This window comes from Rhinolophus sinicus, linkage group LG05, assembly GCF_036562045.2.
Source record: "Rhinolophus sinicus isolate RSC01 linkage group LG05, ASM3656204v1, whole genome shotgun sequence".
Taxonomy (NCBI): domain Eukaryota; kingdom Metazoa; phylum Chordata; class Mammalia; order Chiroptera; family Rhinolophidae; genus Rhinolophus; species Rhinolophus sinicus.
In genome coordinates this window covers 75,357,206-75,374,799 of record NC_133755.1, presented here as the reverse complement: position 1 = coordinate 75,374,799, position 17,594 = coordinate 75,357,206, and the positions used below count along the sequence as shown (strand labels likewise).

Sequence of the window (17,594 nt, the reverse complement as noted above, 5' to 3'; positions counted from 1 at the left end):
TGTCTTGCTTTTGGAGTCACCGGAGGGTTTTCACCGTGGAGGTGGGGTTGGGGAAGCTCAGCATGATGCTTATTTTTAAAATATTGTCCTGCCTTCATCAAAATTTACAACTTGATTAAAAAAATGCATAAAAAAAACCACACACACAAAATCTTAGACTCGTTAAAACAATCCTGAAACAAATTTGGAGGACTTTCCTTGATTTCAAGACTTATTACAAAAGCACTCAAGATTATGTGGTGTTGGCACAGGATAGACAAACGGATGAATGAGACAGCTGGAGAGTCCTGAAATACTCGTAAAACCACACATATATAATCAGCGGATTTTTCTGGCAATGTTGCCAAGGCAATGTGATGGGAAAATAAAAGTCTTTTCAACAAATGCTGCCTGAACAACTAGGTGAACATAGAAGAAGTCAACCTTGATCCCTATCTCACGCTACACACAGAAATAAGTTGAGATGTGTGGTACACCTACACATATATTCTGTAATTACAAACGTAGGAAACCAAAGGAGACTGTCCTTTTGACTTTAGGATAGGCAGAGATTTCTTAGAGAAGACCCCCGAAGTGCTAAACACGTAAATGATAAAACTGGTAAATGGGTCTTTATCAAAATTGAAAACTCTTCATCAAAAGACATCGTTAAGAGAAAAAACAATCCCCAAACTAGGAAAAAATATCTGCAGTGCTTTATCTGACAAAAATTTATGTCCAGATACAGGGGTTTGTACCCAGAATATATAAAGAATTCTTAGAGATCAATGATAAAAAGAACGCAATTTTAAAAAATGGGCAAAAGACGTGGAGACATTTTATAAAACTATACAAATGGGCACCAAGCATCTGTAGTCATCTGAGAGACACATATTCAAACCATAACAAGGTCTCATTGCACTCCCTCCTGAACACCTAAAAATGGAAAAGACTTACAGTCCAGATGAGGACGCTGAGCAGCTAGAACTCTCATACACTGGTGGTAGGAGAGTGAATGGTACAATCATTTTGGAAACCTGTTTGGCAGTTCCTTACAATATTAAACAGAAACCTACCCTTTAACCCAGCAAGTGTATTCCTGGGGATTTACAAAAGAGAAATGGAAACACATGTCCATGAAGGGACTGGGCTGTGAATGTTTATATCAGCTTTATTCAGAATCACCCTAAGCTGGAAATAATACAAATGTTCATCAGTAAAGGACTGGACAAGTTGTGGAACATTCATAGACAGGGAAGGACTCAGTCATGAAAAAGAAGGAACTGCTAACATACAGAGCACGGGTGCCTTATTTGCATGGAAGAAGGCAGAAAGAAAAGAGTACTTCCTGTACAATTCCATTTATGTAAGTTCAGGAACAGGCAAAGCTAACGATGGTGATAAAAAGAGCAGTTCCTTGTGGGGTTGGGGACTCGCTGAAAGGGGCACTTTCTGGGGGATGGGAACATTCTGTAATCGTAATTGGTGCGATGGTTACACAGGTAGATAATTGACCAGAACGCATGCACTTCAGCTGTGTGCATTTCACTGAATGTAAATTTTACCTTAGTAATTTTGAAAAGACCATACTGTCCGATGTTTGGGGCAGAGGGAAGATGTTTTGGAGGCCAGTGGGGAGGCTGTTATGAGTCCAGGCATGAGGTGGTAGTGGAGGTCAGGAAGGGGCCAGACTTGGCATCTCTTAGAAGGAGGGGCAGGACTGGTTAGCCCAGAGGGAGAGTCTCATTAGAGCAGAATGACTGAATCCTTGAAGCCCATTTATTTATTTGTATATTTTGACTCTGACCCTGTGGGGGCGGAGCCCCAGAGAGTAGTTTCCAGGCTCTCGGCCTCACATAGACAGGTGCTGGCTCAGGTAGTAAATGGCCAACTGTGATTGCATGGCCAGCAGCTGTGGCTAGTTGGCCGTCAGCTGTAACCAGTGAGCCATTGGCCACAATATAACTGCTGTGGCTACGGAGAGAAAGAGGGAGAAAAAGAGAAGAAGGATGGGGCTAGCAAGAAGATGGCGGCTGGGCTGGCAAGCGTGGATGGCGGTTTGCGGACAGTGTGTATCCAGCCTCCAGTGAGAGTATAGCGAGCAGGGTATGGTGCTGGCCAAAGCTCCCCAAAGAGTGGTGGAGCAGTTTGTGTGTATGAACACTCAGTCTGAGGAAGACCAGGAGGAGCAGCTGCCGGAGAGCTGGACCCCCGTGGAGGGGTGGGAGGACGTGGACGGTTCTCCCACCAGCACAGGAAAAGCCATGCAGCTGCTGGAGAGATGGAGCCCCGTGGAAAGATGGAAAGATGTGGACGGTTCCCCAACCAGCACAGGCCGGAGAAAGCGAAGGTCGTTGCGGCCCTGTGGGCCAGGAAGTTCCTGCTCAGGCAGCCCGGATGCAGGACTTGTAGTCCCAGGAGGTAACGCTTGCTGAGTCCTCTGTGGGAGATGAGGGTGAGGTCAAGGTCGTCCCTCACCCCCAGGACAGTCCTGGCGAATGACTATGGACTATGGGGAATTGCCTTCCATCCCTAATTTAATGGACTGCTTGACTGTTTGTTTGGGAACTGTTGTTAGTGGAACTGGGGGATATTTGCTTTTGTCTCTTGACTGGCCGCCATTGAGAATATGTAAGCACCTTGATTGTGAGTCGCTGTTGTTCCAGCAGGGTACCCTGAGAGGCACAGAGAGAGTGGCAGTGCCCTGAGAAATCCTAGCTGTGCCCGGGGAAACTAGTGGTACCCTAAGAAGTCCAGGAAGTCTGGCTGTGCCCAGGAGTACTGGTGGTGCCCTGAGAAACCCTGGCTGTGTCCGGGAAGACAGGTGGTACCCTAAGAAGTCCAGGAAGTCTGGCAGTGCCCAGGAGTACTGGTGGTGCCCTGAGAAACCCTGGCTGTGTCCGGGAAGACAGGTGGTACCCTAAGAAGTCCAGGAAGTCTGGCTGTGCCCAGGAGTACTGGTGGTGCCCTGAGAAACCCTGGCTGTGTCCGGGAAGACAGGTGGTACCCTAAGAAGTCCAGGAAGTCTGGCAGTGCCCAGGAGTACTGGTGGTGCCCTGAGAAACCCTGGCTGTGTCCGGGAAGACAGGTGGTACCCTAAGAAGTCCAGGAAGTCTGGCTGTGCCCAGAAGCACTGGTGGTGCCCTGAGAAACCCTGGCTGTGCCCAGAGAGCCTGGCTGTGTCCAGGATATTGCATTCACCCCAGGCTCCTCGCACAGGTCCCTCGCGGAAGACGCTTGTCACGTAGATTGTGAGGCGAGAGCCTGTAGGGGTGGAGTGTGGGGGCGGAGCCCCAGAGAGTAGTTTCCAGGCTCTCGGCCTCACATAGACAGGTGCTGGCTCAGGTAGTAAATGGCCAACTGTGATTGCATGGCCATCAGCTGTGGCTAGTTGGCCGTCAGCTGTAACCAGTGAGCCATTGGCCACAATATAACTGCTGTGGCTACGGAGAGAGAAGGAAGAGAAAGAGAAGAAGGATGGGGCTAGCAAGAAGATGGCGGCTGGGCTGGCAAGCGTGGATGGCGGTTTGCGGACAGTGTGTATCCAGCCTCCAGTGAGAGTATAGTGCCGCCAGAGAGAATAAAGTGGTATGACTCCCCTACCTATGGCTCCGTGGGTGTTCCTTTTTGGCCTCACCATATCCTGCGTTCTTGTATGGGGAGCGGGAGCAGAGACCCCGCCGGACGCCCTGCACGACAAATGGCGCAGCGAGCAGGGTCCCCTGCACGACAGACCCTTTCTCTTTCTAAAATAATTTGGGGCTAATTATAACAAAGGGCTTGTATTCAGTAAGACCGAGAAGACATAACTAAAATTGAAAATTGAGACGAGAAGACAGAAGAAGCAAATATGAAAGCTTGGGGACTGATATTAGAAAGCTAGGATCCAGAAATGTTCTGCCCAGCCCTCTTGGCTGGCACTAACCTGGGGTGCCGATGGGTCACAAGGCGGCAATCAGGGTATTTCCTTTTTTTTTTAAAGATTTTATTGGGGAAGGGGAACAGGACTTTATTGGGGAACAGTGTGTACTTCCAGGACTTTTTTCCAAGTCAAGTTGTTGTCCTTTCAATCTTAGTTGTGGAGGGTTTTGTTCAGCTTCAAGTTGTTGTCCTTCCAGTCTTAGTTGTGGAGGGTGCAGCTCAGCTCCAGGTCCAGTTGCCATTGCTAGTTGCAGGGGGCAGAGCCCACCATCCCCTGCGGGAGTCGAACCGGCAACCTTGTGGTTGAGAGGACATGCTCCAACCAACTGAGCCATCTGGGAGCTCAGCGGCAGCTCAACTCAAGGTGCCGTGTTCAATCTTAGTTTCAGGGGGCAGAGTCCACCATCCGTTGCGGGACTCAAGGAATTGAACTGGCAATCTTGTGGTTGAGAGCCCACTGGCCCATGTGGGAATCGAACCAGCAGCCTTCGGAGTTAGGAGCATGGAGCTCTAACCGCCTGAGCCACTGGGCCGGCCCGATCAGGGTTTTTTTAACATCAGGGGAAAGACAGCTCAGGTTATAGACCAAGCAAGTTGACTTTAGTGGAAGAAGAAGATACATGCCTTTTAGAGACTCTCTGGGCTTATAAAACCCAAAATATACATTTTTGCAGGTTTGGATTTGTAACAGAATATTGTATTATAAAGGTCTGGCATGTCAAGTGCTCTGCAAAGAAATGGCAGCTATTTTAGGGAACACTACCTTCCTTCTGTTTGGGACTGGATTTATTAAGCAGAAATGTAAAGAGCATGGGATGTAATGAGGGATGGTATACAAACCTAAGTATATTCCCCATATATTTATGGAATCAGCATCATTTAAGATTACTACAAACTAACATTCAGATATGGGAATTGAGTTTGGTTTGAATATATCAAATCTAAATGAAGGCAGCTATTGACCCAGTAGAAATACTGCAGAAAGGTATGACAAAACACGTGTCAATTATTGATTGATCGTTATCAATACAGACAATTCATTATGTTGCCAATTGAATGAGAGGGGAACCTGTTAGCATTAGACATTCCTTAACTAAGAACAATTAATGGGTCAGAAATGAAAGACGTGAAGAAAAGGGAGCATTTCTGTGGGGGGAAGATGTTAAAAATATATGCCAGTGAGGCAGTCAATTAGATTAAGCCAAATCTTGGTCCTGGAGCTTTTGCTTGACTTCTTGGAAAAGACCAAGCCGAATGGGTGCTTAAACCAACACCACAGGGTGAGGCAAACTCTTGCTGGCTTTGCCATCTGGCCTATTAGCTGAGATCGCTGTCTTGTGTGGAGTCTGGGGAAGGAAAGTAAGCATCAGAAACAATTTATACACTCCAAGATGGCTAGATTTGGGGTCGATTCTTTGGCAAATGTAATTGCAATTTATTTTAAACTGGTGGGTAAATGACCCCAGTTGGATACAGTCATGACAAGGTCATACGCCTGCCTCAACAGTGTAAACGGAGAGAGATTAATATGAAGAACACTCAACAGTCGGAGATTCTGATGGATTTACTTAGCCCGGGTGCTTTACATTTGGCTACAGCCGTGGCGAGGTGTAAAGTGAGGACACACTTGTAACCATGCAGGGTGCGGTGACACTCAGGAAGATCACCTGGGCACCGGGACGTGTTGATGTCACGAGCTCTCTGGGGACGAGCCTGGTGGTACAAAGTAGGGTTGGACTGGTGACAAAGGCTGGGCCACCAGAGTCCCAGGTCTCCTCCAGCTTAACAATAAAGGGCAGCCGGGGGGTGGGTGGGGGGCGGGCAGACATCCGAGAGGAATCTGAAGATCTGGTTTCTGGATTTTGTTCTGCCACTTCCTGTGTGACCCTGGTTGGACAAGTCTTCGGACCGCCCCAAGCCTAGACTTTTCCATCCGTTACGTGGGATCGGTACTTCCTGTCTTGCTTGGCCTCATGGATAGTGGTTGTGAGGAACTGGGGGACAGAGGATACATGGACCCTCCAAAAAAGTCTGCAAATATCTGCTCCAGTTGTTTTTTATTATTTGCTGGTAACTAACTCTCCAGTGACAGCCGGGACCAGAGCCACGCAATGGCTCATGCTGAAGCCTGGAGATATTTTAGGAAATAATCAATACAAGATGCCCTGGGTCGGAGCCACGATCAGAGTCATAAATCTTGACAGTCTGCTGTTTGATAAAGCTAATAATGCTTGAAAGGAACATTGTAAAAGCCCACGGGAGGGAAAAGAGAGTGTGTTTGGTGAGAGAGAGCTGAAGCCAGTGTGGAAACTGAGAACCATCAGCTATGGTCCTGCTGCCAGTGGGCAGATTCCATGTACATGCAAGCATGTGTGCACATGGACACACACACTCACGTGCACACACATACACACATCATACACATGTATACATGGATACACATGCTCATATGTACACACTTATACACATCACACATGTGCACGTGGGCACACATACTCATGTGCAATGTACATGCATCACACACGTGCACAGGGAACGTGTGCTCATGTGCACAAAGGTACACAATCACACACGTGTGTAGACATGGGTGCACATGCTTATATGCACACACACATGAACACATGGACATATGCACAGACACAGGCATGCACACACACAAGCCCATACATACAGACGTGCGCACGGGCGACCAGCAGCTTTGTTAGTCGGGGCTCAGGGCAGACTGGTGAGTCAGGAAGACGAGCATTGACTCCAAAAATGGGTAAGGGGACATTTTAAGAGAGCACAGAAACAATGCTTTGCGGGTCTCACTTGTCGCTGCTGGAGAGGTGTGTGCTCAGGTAGCTTTGAGATTTGTGGCTTTTGTGTACAGGGAGTGAGATGAGGGTGATGATGGGGCTTTAAATGATCAAAGCCTGAGATGGTCCAGGTTAGAGAGGAAAGTGAAGACTGTTGCTCTTTCTGTGTCCAGAATGTTCCCAAACCTTCCCAGTCCTCTGTCTTCATGAAGATGGTCACCTGGACATGAGCCAGGTATTCTCTGCTGGTTCGAGGTCGGCACAGAGAGGCTGCAGGCAGGGCTGAAGAGATGCCCTTTGGAGAGAGCTAGGGACAAGCCTGATGGAGGCGATTGGAGGCCAGAGTGGAGTCTGTCTGGAGCCTGGCCTGCAAGCAGATGAGGTCTACTTTGGTGTAAGAAAAGCGTCTTCAGGCGCTTTATATGTGGGCAGAGAATAGACGGTCATATCATAAAAGGACAAAAACGTTCACTTCAGTAGGGTGATGCGATTAATTTTCATTTAAAAATTGCTCTGTGTTGCATTTTTTATTGAAAAAGTAACATATGCTTGTTATAAAAAATATTAATCTAGAAGGTCAGTAGACCATAAAGAAACTTTGACATTGGGTTTGTCATGTTTTTAGGCAGAGAAAACAAAGAATTTTGTCAGTCGAAGCCTCGTCATTGGAGAAGTCCTCTCCACAGCAGACATGGCCACAGGAGTGAAGGTAAGTGGCGTGGGCACCTGCCCTTTGCGAACCTACCTTGGTTTTGAATGGCCTGGTGTGAAATCAGAATCCTGCAGGCATCAATCTGTTTACAGGAACAGATGTTTGTAAAACCTGCAGCTTACAACCCATCCCCCCACGTCCTCTGTAACCATTACATTCAATCCTATGTTTTTTTTTTTCCTCATTGCTTTTCTTTTTGTTTACTTTTATTGCATGGTGTCAATCAGTTGTTTTCATTTGTCTCATTGTAGAAAAACAGTCTCATAGTCATTCATATTTACTCTCTTCACTTAAATATTATCACTGATGGGTCCATATGGCTGCATGGCACTGCATTCATATTGATTTTTAAAAGATGTTTTTATTTTGAAGTAATAAAGCTCACAGGAAGTTACAAAAATAGTACATAGAGTCATAAGAACTCTTCACACAGTTTCCCTCAGGGGTGACACCATTCGTAGCTGTAATGTAATATGAAACCAGGAAATCAGCCTTGGTACATATATTATGTTAACTAGATGGCAGACTTTCTTCAGAGTTCACCGTGTGTGTGTGTGTGTGTGTGTGTGTGTGTGTGTGTGTGTGTGTGTGAGAGAGAGAGAGAGAGAGAGAGAGAGAGAGAGAGAAAGTTCCACCACCACAGCCGAGTTATAGAGCTGAGTCATTGTCACAGGAACTCCTAGTGCCACCCGAGACCCTCGCCTGAACCCCCCATCCCTGTCCGCTGGCAGCCACTCATCTGTTCTCCGCCTTCATAGTTTTGCCATTTTGAGTGTGATATATGAATGGGATTCGTCCACTTTTGCCTGCTGTCTGTATTCCTGTGTGGATGTGCCCAGCACTTGGAACCCACAGACTTCCCCGTTTTGCACCAGTGGCTATAAGATGGCGCCGCACTGTGGGCTTGCTTTGTGCACCCCAGCTCGCCAAGCATGCTGACCGGAATGGCTCGGAGGCGCCCTCAGCCCCCAGCAGGTCATTCGTGTGGCCCTGCCTCTGCCCTCCTTTCCCTCTGGGGCCACTCCTGGGCCTCAGAATAAACCCTGCACCCAAGCCTTCAGTCTGACGTCCCCACAAGGGGAAGTTATAACTAGAACGTGAAGCAAGACTGATCAGACAGGAGGCCAGGTGGGTCATTGGTGTGTCCAAGGTAGCAGTTATTGCCATTCTGCAGTGCAGACATTTAAAAATGGATGGGAATTTAAGAAATCTGTGTGTGCCACTGGTAGTGAGGTCCTTCGGGGCAGGCTGGCTTCCCAGTGACTTGAGCTGGCAGGGTCTCTTTCCTCCTGGACGGGTGGCTGTGGCTCCAGGAAGAAGAAATTCAGCTGAGATGCACCAAACAGCCCCCCTCTCAGAAACACTGGGGACCCTGGTCTACACTCAGGACCCTCAGTTTGCGCTTGTACCATTTTGCCCCCTACCCACCTTCTCTTCAGCCAGGAGGGGTGTGTCTTGGGGAATCTCTATGGCTATTCCCACTTTCTGGGCAGGGCCTTCTTCTGTGCCTCTCCAAGGTCTAGCACTGAGCCTGGTGCATTGAGTCCTGTAGGGAATGTTTGACTGAACGAGGGGGCAGCCTGCGGTTCAAGCAGACTTGGGGACATTCTGACCAGCTGCAATGGTGCACATTATTTAGACCCTGGTTCAAGCAACAGACTATAAAGAAAAATTACATGTCAGTTGGGGAACTCTGCACATTGGCTATTTGGTGATATTAATGAATTAGTGTGAGGTGTGGTAGAAAAATATGGTGAATGTTTAAATAAAAAAACAATTACAGTAAAAGATACATTGCCATTAATCCCCCTCAAAATACTCCCCCTCGCTTTGAACACACTTATCCCATTGTTCTTGCCACTTTCTGAAGCAGCCCTGGAAGTCCTCTTTCATGAGTGTCTTTACTTCATCCTCCATCATGACAATACTCTGTGTCACACATCGCTTCTGGTACGGCAATTTCTGTCAAATAAAAACATTAGGGTGTGTCCTCATTCACCTTATTCACCAGATCTGGCACCATGTGACTTCTGGCTCTTCCCCAAAGTCAAAATGACCATGAAAGGTAAATGTTTTGAATCGATTCAGGACACTGAGGCAGCCACAACAGCACAACTAACGACACTCATGAAAGAGGACTTCCAGAACTGCTTCAGAAAGTGGCAAGAACGATGGGATAAGTGTGTTCAAAGCAAGGGGAGTATTTTGAGGGGGGTTAATGGCCATGTGTCTTTTACCATAATAAATTTAAAAAAATTTAAACATTCACCTTATTTTTTTGATCACACCTTGTACATTTTTAGGTGGGATAATGGTTTTAGGGTTATGCCTTTAAAAAGAGTAATTCCCTTTTACAGATATATGGGATGTGTTTAGGGATGAAAATGACAGGGTGTCTGGGATAAAAGTCATGACTACCTGGGGTGTGAAATGGGAACATGGATTAGAGGAAAGATGAAGCAAATGAACCGTGAGCTGGTCCTCGTTTGTTCATCACACACTCTTCTATTTTGTTTGAAATTTTCCACAAAGAAAAGCTTTTAAAAAAATGTTACTTCCTGAGTATCCTGGAAGAAAATTCGAATAGATTTAAAGCAATAAATATTTTATAATGCTTCTGTGATCATTGCTCTGCTTAAACCGCTTCCCCGGCAGTAGAGGGAGATGTCCTCTTAGCTCGGGGCCAGGCAGGGCGTCCCCAGATCTCGCTGCCAGCCCAGAGCAGCTGGTGGCCTCTGCCCACTGTCCTTGACACCTTCACCTGAGCTGGCAGCAGCAGCAGCTCACCACAGTCACCTGTGCCCCGCAGGCCGGGCTCCTTCCTCTCTTCCCCAGGTCTGTGTTATTCTCTGGTGTCCCTGAGCCCTTTGGACAAACACGGTTGCACTCACAAGCCAAGTGCTGGGCCGGCTCTGGCTCCGAGAGCAGCTTCCAGCCGGGGGACGGGAGTGAGAGAGCAGTGCCAGGGAAAGAGACCTTCTCTGCCGAAGGCCTGGACTCCTGAGGTAGCATGGCGGCCGCCCAACGCCTCTGCCAAAAGCTTGGAGTGATCTGGAGGGACTCAAGGTCAAAAGAAACATGAGCTGCTTCCTTTCCTTCTTCCCATGACTGTCCCCTTCCTTTCTTAGTTGAGTCATCTTACTATCTGTCTTAGTTTGTCTGGGCTGCCATGATAATTCTATAGATCGGGGTGGGGTGGGGGTGGGGCTGAGGCGATCGAAATGTATTTCTCAGTTCCGGATCAAGGTGCCAGCTGACCCAGTTTCTGGGGAGGGCTCTCTTCCCATAGAAGGCCACCTTCTCGCTGGGACCTCACATGAGGGTTGGGGGGTGGACAGAGAGAGGGAGGGAGAGAGAGACAAAGAGGGAGAAAGAGAAGTGGGGAGAGAGAGGGAGAGAAGGAGAGAGGGAGGGATGGGAAGCAAGCTCTCATCTCTCGCAGGAACACTAATTTCATCATGTCCCCCACACCCCCCATGACCTCATCTAACCCTAATTAGCTCCCAACTCTGTGTCCTGTTACCACCACATTGGGGGTTAGGCTTCAGCCCATGAATTGGGAGGGATGCAATTCAGTCCACAGCACTATCCTTTCTGGGGCTCCACTGTCTCAGAAAGCACCTGCAGGGCCTCAGTATATCCCCTTTGCTCTTGGAATGAAAAGAACCTGAATGCACTGGAAGGTTCTTGGGGACCTGCGATCCTACTGTTGTGTAGGAGGGCCCTAGCCTGCCACCAACGTAGCACTGCTGGCTTCCTGGCATGTAGGACAGATCTCACCAGTGCATCGCGGCAGGGAGACAGAATAACATGGGTGCATGTTCAGCCTCTGGCATTTCGTCACAGGTCCGGCATGTTCCTTGTGCATCTGAGGTTATGATGAGTAGCCTGTGCCCACTTGTAGGTCATGTTCACACATAATTGGTGAGGCCTGTGAGGAGGTGCAGGCCAGGCCAGGGCGAGTTCTGCGGCTGTCACTCCTGAGACGCCCGAGCCCTCCCAGCTGTGTCCAGGCTGTGGCTGACCTGGTGTATAAGGTGAAGTCACCTGTGCTCCAGCTCTAGCCCCGAGTTCCCTGGCTCCATGGGACGTCTCTCTTTCTAGTCCCGATCTGAAGTTGAGATGCCCTGCTGAGATCCCATCCTTTCTTTCTCCCCTCCTCCTGTCAGCAGCGCTTCCCAGGGTTTAGAAGAGACCAGACAAAGTTTTCACTGCTGACCCTCACCGAGACCTGCAGCAGACTCATGAGGTGCTGTTAGATGTCAGACGGCTTGAGTTTGAACCCCAATTCCTTGGGGTGCAGTCTGGGGCAGGCCACTTCCTTCTGAACCTCAGAGACCTCATCTGTCATGTGGGGTGATGGTGTTTTCTTCTCCGGGTTGTCGCGAGAACCAATGGCCTTGTGTGTATGGAGCTCAGTGCCCGGAAGGTGTGGGGGCTCATCGCGCACTCCACTGTCACACGTGGGAACTGAGGCTCCTGTGTCATTTGTCCAGGGTCCCACAGCAGTTCGTAGCCGAACTGGGGTCTGCGCCCAGCCTGTCTCGTCCCTCTCACAGCACCCCATCTTTCATCGCTTGCTGTTTCTGCTACGTCCTCACAGCGGGACTCAGCTCGCAGGCTTCGTGCACAAACACTTGGTTGCACGTCTCCCTCCCCAGGCACTGAGCTGGCCCTGGAGCAGGATGAGCCCTCAGGACAGTCACTGGATGGGGTGAGCGAGGGTGGAGGCCTGACCCTCTGGGGTGTGAGACAACCGGGAGCCATGTCTGTGGAGGACCTGGAGCCCGACAGGCGGTGACGGGGAGGCCGGAAGCTGTGCCACTGTGCCATGACCTCAACAGGGCCTCCTCGAATGGAGTTTGACCGGTGGGGTTAGCTGTCACTCAATTGTTGGCTGTCACTAACAATGGTCTGTACTGTCCTTCCTTCTAGTGTGGAATCATTTACTGGCTATTTGGTGGCGTGGTCCGGAATCTCGGAAGCCCAAGACATGTAGCTAAGTGGCTGAAGCCACTTCAGGTATGGCAGGCACCTCAAATGATGTCTTCGTCTGTGGCAAGCCTTAAAGATACTCAGTAACTAGGGGTGTGTGTGTGTGCATGTGCAGGAAAATAAAACAGAATTAGTGTCAGCAAGAGTCTTGTTTGGAATGAGAATTTCAAGACTACTTTTTTGTATGTTGCGTTGAGCCTGTCATGTTGTTAGGGGCACATTAGCTGTCACCCGCTTGGATTTCTGTCATCTCCAACTCACCTCTCCCTGTCTCACCAACATCCTTCATGACCTGAGAGGTCTGCAGGTGGAGTGGCCACCTGCCCAGCTCATTCCCTTCTGATGTCTGGTAAACTCCAGGAGCAGAAATACACGGGGATGTTTGCAATGACTGAGAGGGGCCACGGGAGCAACGCGAGAGGCATCCAGACCGAAGCCACCTTGGACTTCTCTGCACAGGTGAGGACTGTGGCTGGCGGCCCACAGTCTGGACAGCAGGACACCGCACAGAGCCTGCTGCCCCGCTGTCCCTGTGCAGCTCCACCCTCTGTGTGTGTCCTCTGGGGCGAGGCATGCAGGCTCACACCAACGTGTGCGTGCTTCCGGGGAGGTGGGCGTGCGCGGCCCTTTGACATGTAGGCAGCACCTACTGTGTGCGGGCACTGCTGTCGGCACCTTCCGCGCACTCATTGCCTCAATGCACGTGACAGCCCCGCGAGAACAGCACCGGGGCCACTTTCGTGTCCCTCCTCGCGGTAGCAGGTGAGTGACTGGGAGAGCCGTCGTTGGCATTGTTCATGGTACCAGGTGGCAGGAGGGCACTGTCTGTGCTGCGTCTTCCTTCCCAGCAGCCAGGGCCTCTGTCCCGGCACTGTGCCATGTTCTTCACCTGCACAAAAATTCACAGGACGACCGGAGCAAACATGTCACAGAACCATCTTACTGCAAGAGTTTCCCTTCACTTCTCCTTAATGAAAAATGTGGCTCGAGACCCTCTCACCTGACCTGTGTCATCAACCCATGGCTGGGTGGCAGCCTGTCCCGTGAGTCCTTACTCTGCACACCCCGCCCTCATTCTTTAGCGCCTACTCCTGCTGAATAAAATGAGCCCCTGTTTACTGATTCCCCCCACCATAGTGTCTTGTTTAATATTGAGGTCCCCAGGGTACCCCCTAGGAACTAGAAAGGAATAAATGCATTTTGAAGTTCTTTCTAGAAATGAGTGTGTGTAAACGTAAGTGTGCAAGCAAGAGTGTGAGTTGTGGGTGGGGCCCTGTGCATGCATGTGGCTCCTCCCGCTGGTCTTCATTGTTACTGAGTGTGTCCCTTCGAGTCTGGGTGTCAGTAGCGGCCTTCCTGACCCCCGGAGGTGCTCAGTGTTTGGAATGGCAGGTTGAGGGGAGGCAGTGTTGGAGGACACCCTGCCTTTCCTCCTGCCTAGTTCACTACAGTAGCCAGGGGTGTCCAAGGTCATGACACTAACGAGAGTGAGGGCTGCCGCCATGAGCCCAGCTCTGCGTCAGACCTGCTCTGTGTCGGGTCCCGTGTTCCCTCACAGCAGTCCCACGAACAGTCAGTGAGCTGCTTCTGTGGATCGAGCTGGGCAGCAGGCTTAGGCCTGCACAGGTCACACTTCTGACTGTTCTGCAGTCTCATAGGAAGATACTACTGTTCCTGTTTTACAGGTGGAGAAACTGAGGCTCACAGAGGTTAAGAAACTGACTGTGGCTATGCAGTTCACGAGCAAGTCTCGGCTTGTGGCGGGACTGCCCTTAGCTTTCCTGCAGTGATGGGTGCTGACCGGACGTCTTTTGGGTTTGGGCTGGCCAAGTTTTTCTCTTCCTAAACCATGGTATTGAGGTCACCGTGCTATCACTAAAGGGGGAAAAAAACTTCACCCACAACTCTTATTTATTTGTCTCTGTTTACAATTATTTTTTCCCCACAAAAACCGTTTTCTGTGTTGGTCCCATTTCCCCCCAACAGCATAAATGATTTAGCCCCCTGGCCACCCACTGTCAGCACGGGAGCTGCAGTAGGAACCATGATGAGGGGACTTTGGTGGCCACTGAGCCTCCCGAGGATGACAGAAAGGGGCTGCACTTCTCCTGCGTGGCGTGTCTTCCCCTTCATTTCCCCTAGGACCGTGAGAGCATATTAGATGAGCCCTCACTCCTTCAAGGACTGTTTCAGCCTCTCCCATTGTTTGGTTATTCATTCCCATGTGTTAGTTGTTTTATTTTTATTTTTGGAGGGGGATTGGCTGGTGGTACGGCTAGTTAAGCAGTAAGAGAGAATTTTATTTTTACACTTGACTCTAAATAATGAAAATAAATGAAGCTAAAATCTCTCAGGCAGAAGCCATCTTAATTTTGAGTGCTTCCAGCAGTGACCGTTCCTCTGGCCTTTGACAAAGAGTCATAACAGGAGCCGACGCACATGGTGTGTGTTACGGAGCTGCAGCTTTAATGCAAGCGTTTGGCTGACGCAAACTTTCCAAGTCAAGTGTTTTTGCCAAAAGTGACAGACCTCCTTTCCCAGAGCGTATCAGAGATTTATGGGGACGAGTGGCCTCCTGTCTCTTCCCCACCCCACCAGACCTTTCCTGCTGGGCCAGTGGCTTTCTGCTACTCTGTTTCTCCTCCCTCAAGGTGTAAGCATCCCCTCACCACACAGGCTGTTGTTGTTTGTTTGTTTGTTTGTCATTGCACCTAGCCTCAGATACCTCCTTTCTTTGTGAAGTCCTGGCTGACCCGTGACAACCAGGGCAGCCTCCGGAGACTTCTCTTAAAAGGACTCAGCGTGTCCCTTTATGTCTCTGGAAAGTCCTGGCACATGTCAGTTTCCCTGTGCAAACATATGTCAGAGCAGGTTTTCTTAGGCTTCAACACTGTATTTCTTGGCCAGAGGGACAGTGGTTCCTATATACTTTAAAATCTGAAACCCGAGCTAATCTTTCATGATCGATAGCTTGTTGGTTTAGTTCAGCCACATCTTCAGTATTATCAGCTCTGGAGAAATGTGCATCTCCCCCGGTTGGCCTGACCTACCCCACGTGCCCAGGATTCAGAGCTGGCAGTTATGGTCAGTTCTTCCTGGACGAGAGGTGTGAGGGTGACCCAGGGGCCGAGCCGAGCTAGGGAGAACCCAGAAGTAAAGGGGAGCATTTCCACTGTGATTCTGTACCAGCTTCCAGAGAGTTCTCAGCAGAGACTTCAAAAACGAAAACCCTGCATTTTCTTCCTGCTCCTTTCTGACCAGTGTTAGTTTGCGACTATTTTGAGCCGGAATCCTGATCACCTTATGGAGACGACCTGGACGGCGTATTCTAAGATTATTTCCCTAAGACAGAGAATCATTTACAAGTGATGTATGTATGAGCCTTCTTGGGAAACCTTTTATTATTATAGTCATCCATCAGGAAAAGAGAGAGGCAGGTTCTGAGCCAGTCATCCAGAGTGTTCACTGACTTATTTCTTTTTACAAAAAAATCAAAAGTGTATGGGCCGAGAGTCTAAGCAGTGGGGGGCACAGGTCCTGGGTGCCCGTTGGTCTTGCTGGCATTGAGCTGTTTTGGTTTTGGGTTCGTTGGTTGCCATCGGAACAAGAGGCCTTTCTTATGGAGGCAGGGGTGTTTACAGGCCCTGGGAGCAGTGGCGGGCATGAGGAACCAAGCCATTTGTGCCGAAGGGGAGGTGCCTAGCAGACAAAATGAGACACACAGACACGCACTCATCCGACCAGGGGTGGTTGGACGTCCATCCTGTCTTGTGAACCTCGCAGGTGGGGTGCTTGGGGGCGAGGAGCGTGTGGAGAGCTGAATAGGTATCACCACGGCTTTTAAGGGTTTAGGGGTTGGATTATGTAGAAGCCACAGTCTCTGGGCGAAGGAGCTGAGAGAGAAAGAGCTGATAATTGAAGAGTCCTTAGGCATTGAAGCTGGGTGGTGGCAGCGGATAGCATGCGTTATATAGCTCAACATTATAATGGAGAGACCAGGAAGGGGGACGAGCGCCTCAATCCATTGAAAACTGCCACCTTATCTTCCCAAGTGGGCAAGTCACTGAAAAGCGCTTTAACTTGCAGCCATTTTCACAGAGGAGGTGGAGGTGAGCCGTGTGAACCAGAGCGTGGACCTCACAAGCCCAGTCTGGTGACTCTGGCGGTCTCCGCCTTCATTGTGAAGTGCCCCGGGGGTGGGCGGGGCTGTTTCACAGCCGTCCTTGCAACAGCCGAGGCCCTGAAATGCTGCCACAGGGACCCTGTTGCTCTGCTGTTTCTGCAGGAGTTTGTAATCCACACCCCGTGTGAAGACGCCCAGAAGATGTACATCGGAAATGCCACCCACAGGAACTACGCCGCCGTCTTCGCCCAGCTCACCATCGGCGGAAGGTCTCAAGGTCGGTCAACGACACAGAAGTGAGCACTTGACACTGAAACCCCCCTCACAGGGCTGTGTTGCTGTTGTACAGCACCAGCACTACCTCGCCTCCTGCCTGTGCAGGGCGATAGAGTTTATCGTGCCATTTAGACGTGATGCACTGTTCCGGGCGGTGCAGGCATGGAACGGAGTGAATGTGGGGACCCACGTAATTGTGTGCCACCCAGAAAGTAAATAAAGCTTTCATCACACGAGTGTCTTCAGGGGAGAGCGGTCACCGTGTCTTCACCTTCCTTAGGGCCGCACTGCTTCATTGTTCCCGTCCGTGACGAAAGCGGGAGCTTGTATCCAGGAGTGACCGTGATTGATATGATGCACAAAGAAGGTGAGGCCCCAGCAGACCCCTCCTGCCCTCATCTGCACTTCCTGCCTGCTGCCCACCCCACGCGCGGGCTCCCACCGAGCTCTCCCAAACAGTCAGGAAGGAAGACTGACTGAGGCCTGGCTAGTGTTTCCCGTGGGACTGCTCGGGACCGTCACAGAGTGCCATGTAGGAGTGTGCGTTGGGCTCGTGTCTGCCCAGCCCCTCAGACTTCCTCATGAGGAGGCCCCTGTGCCCTGTGGTGTACCATCCCCTCTCCCCTTGGACCTGGAGGTTCTCAGAGGGCAGGCGGAGGCTCTCCCTCTCCTGTCCTGAGCCACCCGGCCCCTGACAAGTCCTCAGCTTTACTTGGTGGACCACTGTGCCAGGGCTGTTGTACCCCAGACTGAATCTCCTGGTTCTGGAGGTGACAAGTCTGAGATCCAG

General features: G+C 50.0%; 1 protein-coding gene across 1 annotated transcript in view; it reads left to right on the top strand.

The window, feature by feature from the left end:
• Positions 1-17,594, top strand: part of ACOXL (acyl-CoA oxidase like) — a 288,665-nt gene that overhangs the window by 17,164 nt on the left and 253,907 nt on the right. The window contains exons 3-7 of the mRNA XM_074333923.1: positions 7,324-7,407; positions 12,346-12,432; positions 12,766-12,864; positions 16,691-16,805; positions 17,085-17,171. Coding sequence (XP_074190024.1) covers positions 7,324-7,407; positions 12,346-12,432; positions 12,766-12,864; positions 16,691-16,805; positions 17,085-17,171 — 472 coding nt within the window. The remainder of the gene's footprint in view (positions 1-7,323; positions 7,408-12,345; positions 12,433-12,765; positions 12,865-16,690; positions 16,806-17,084; positions 17,172-17,594) is intronic.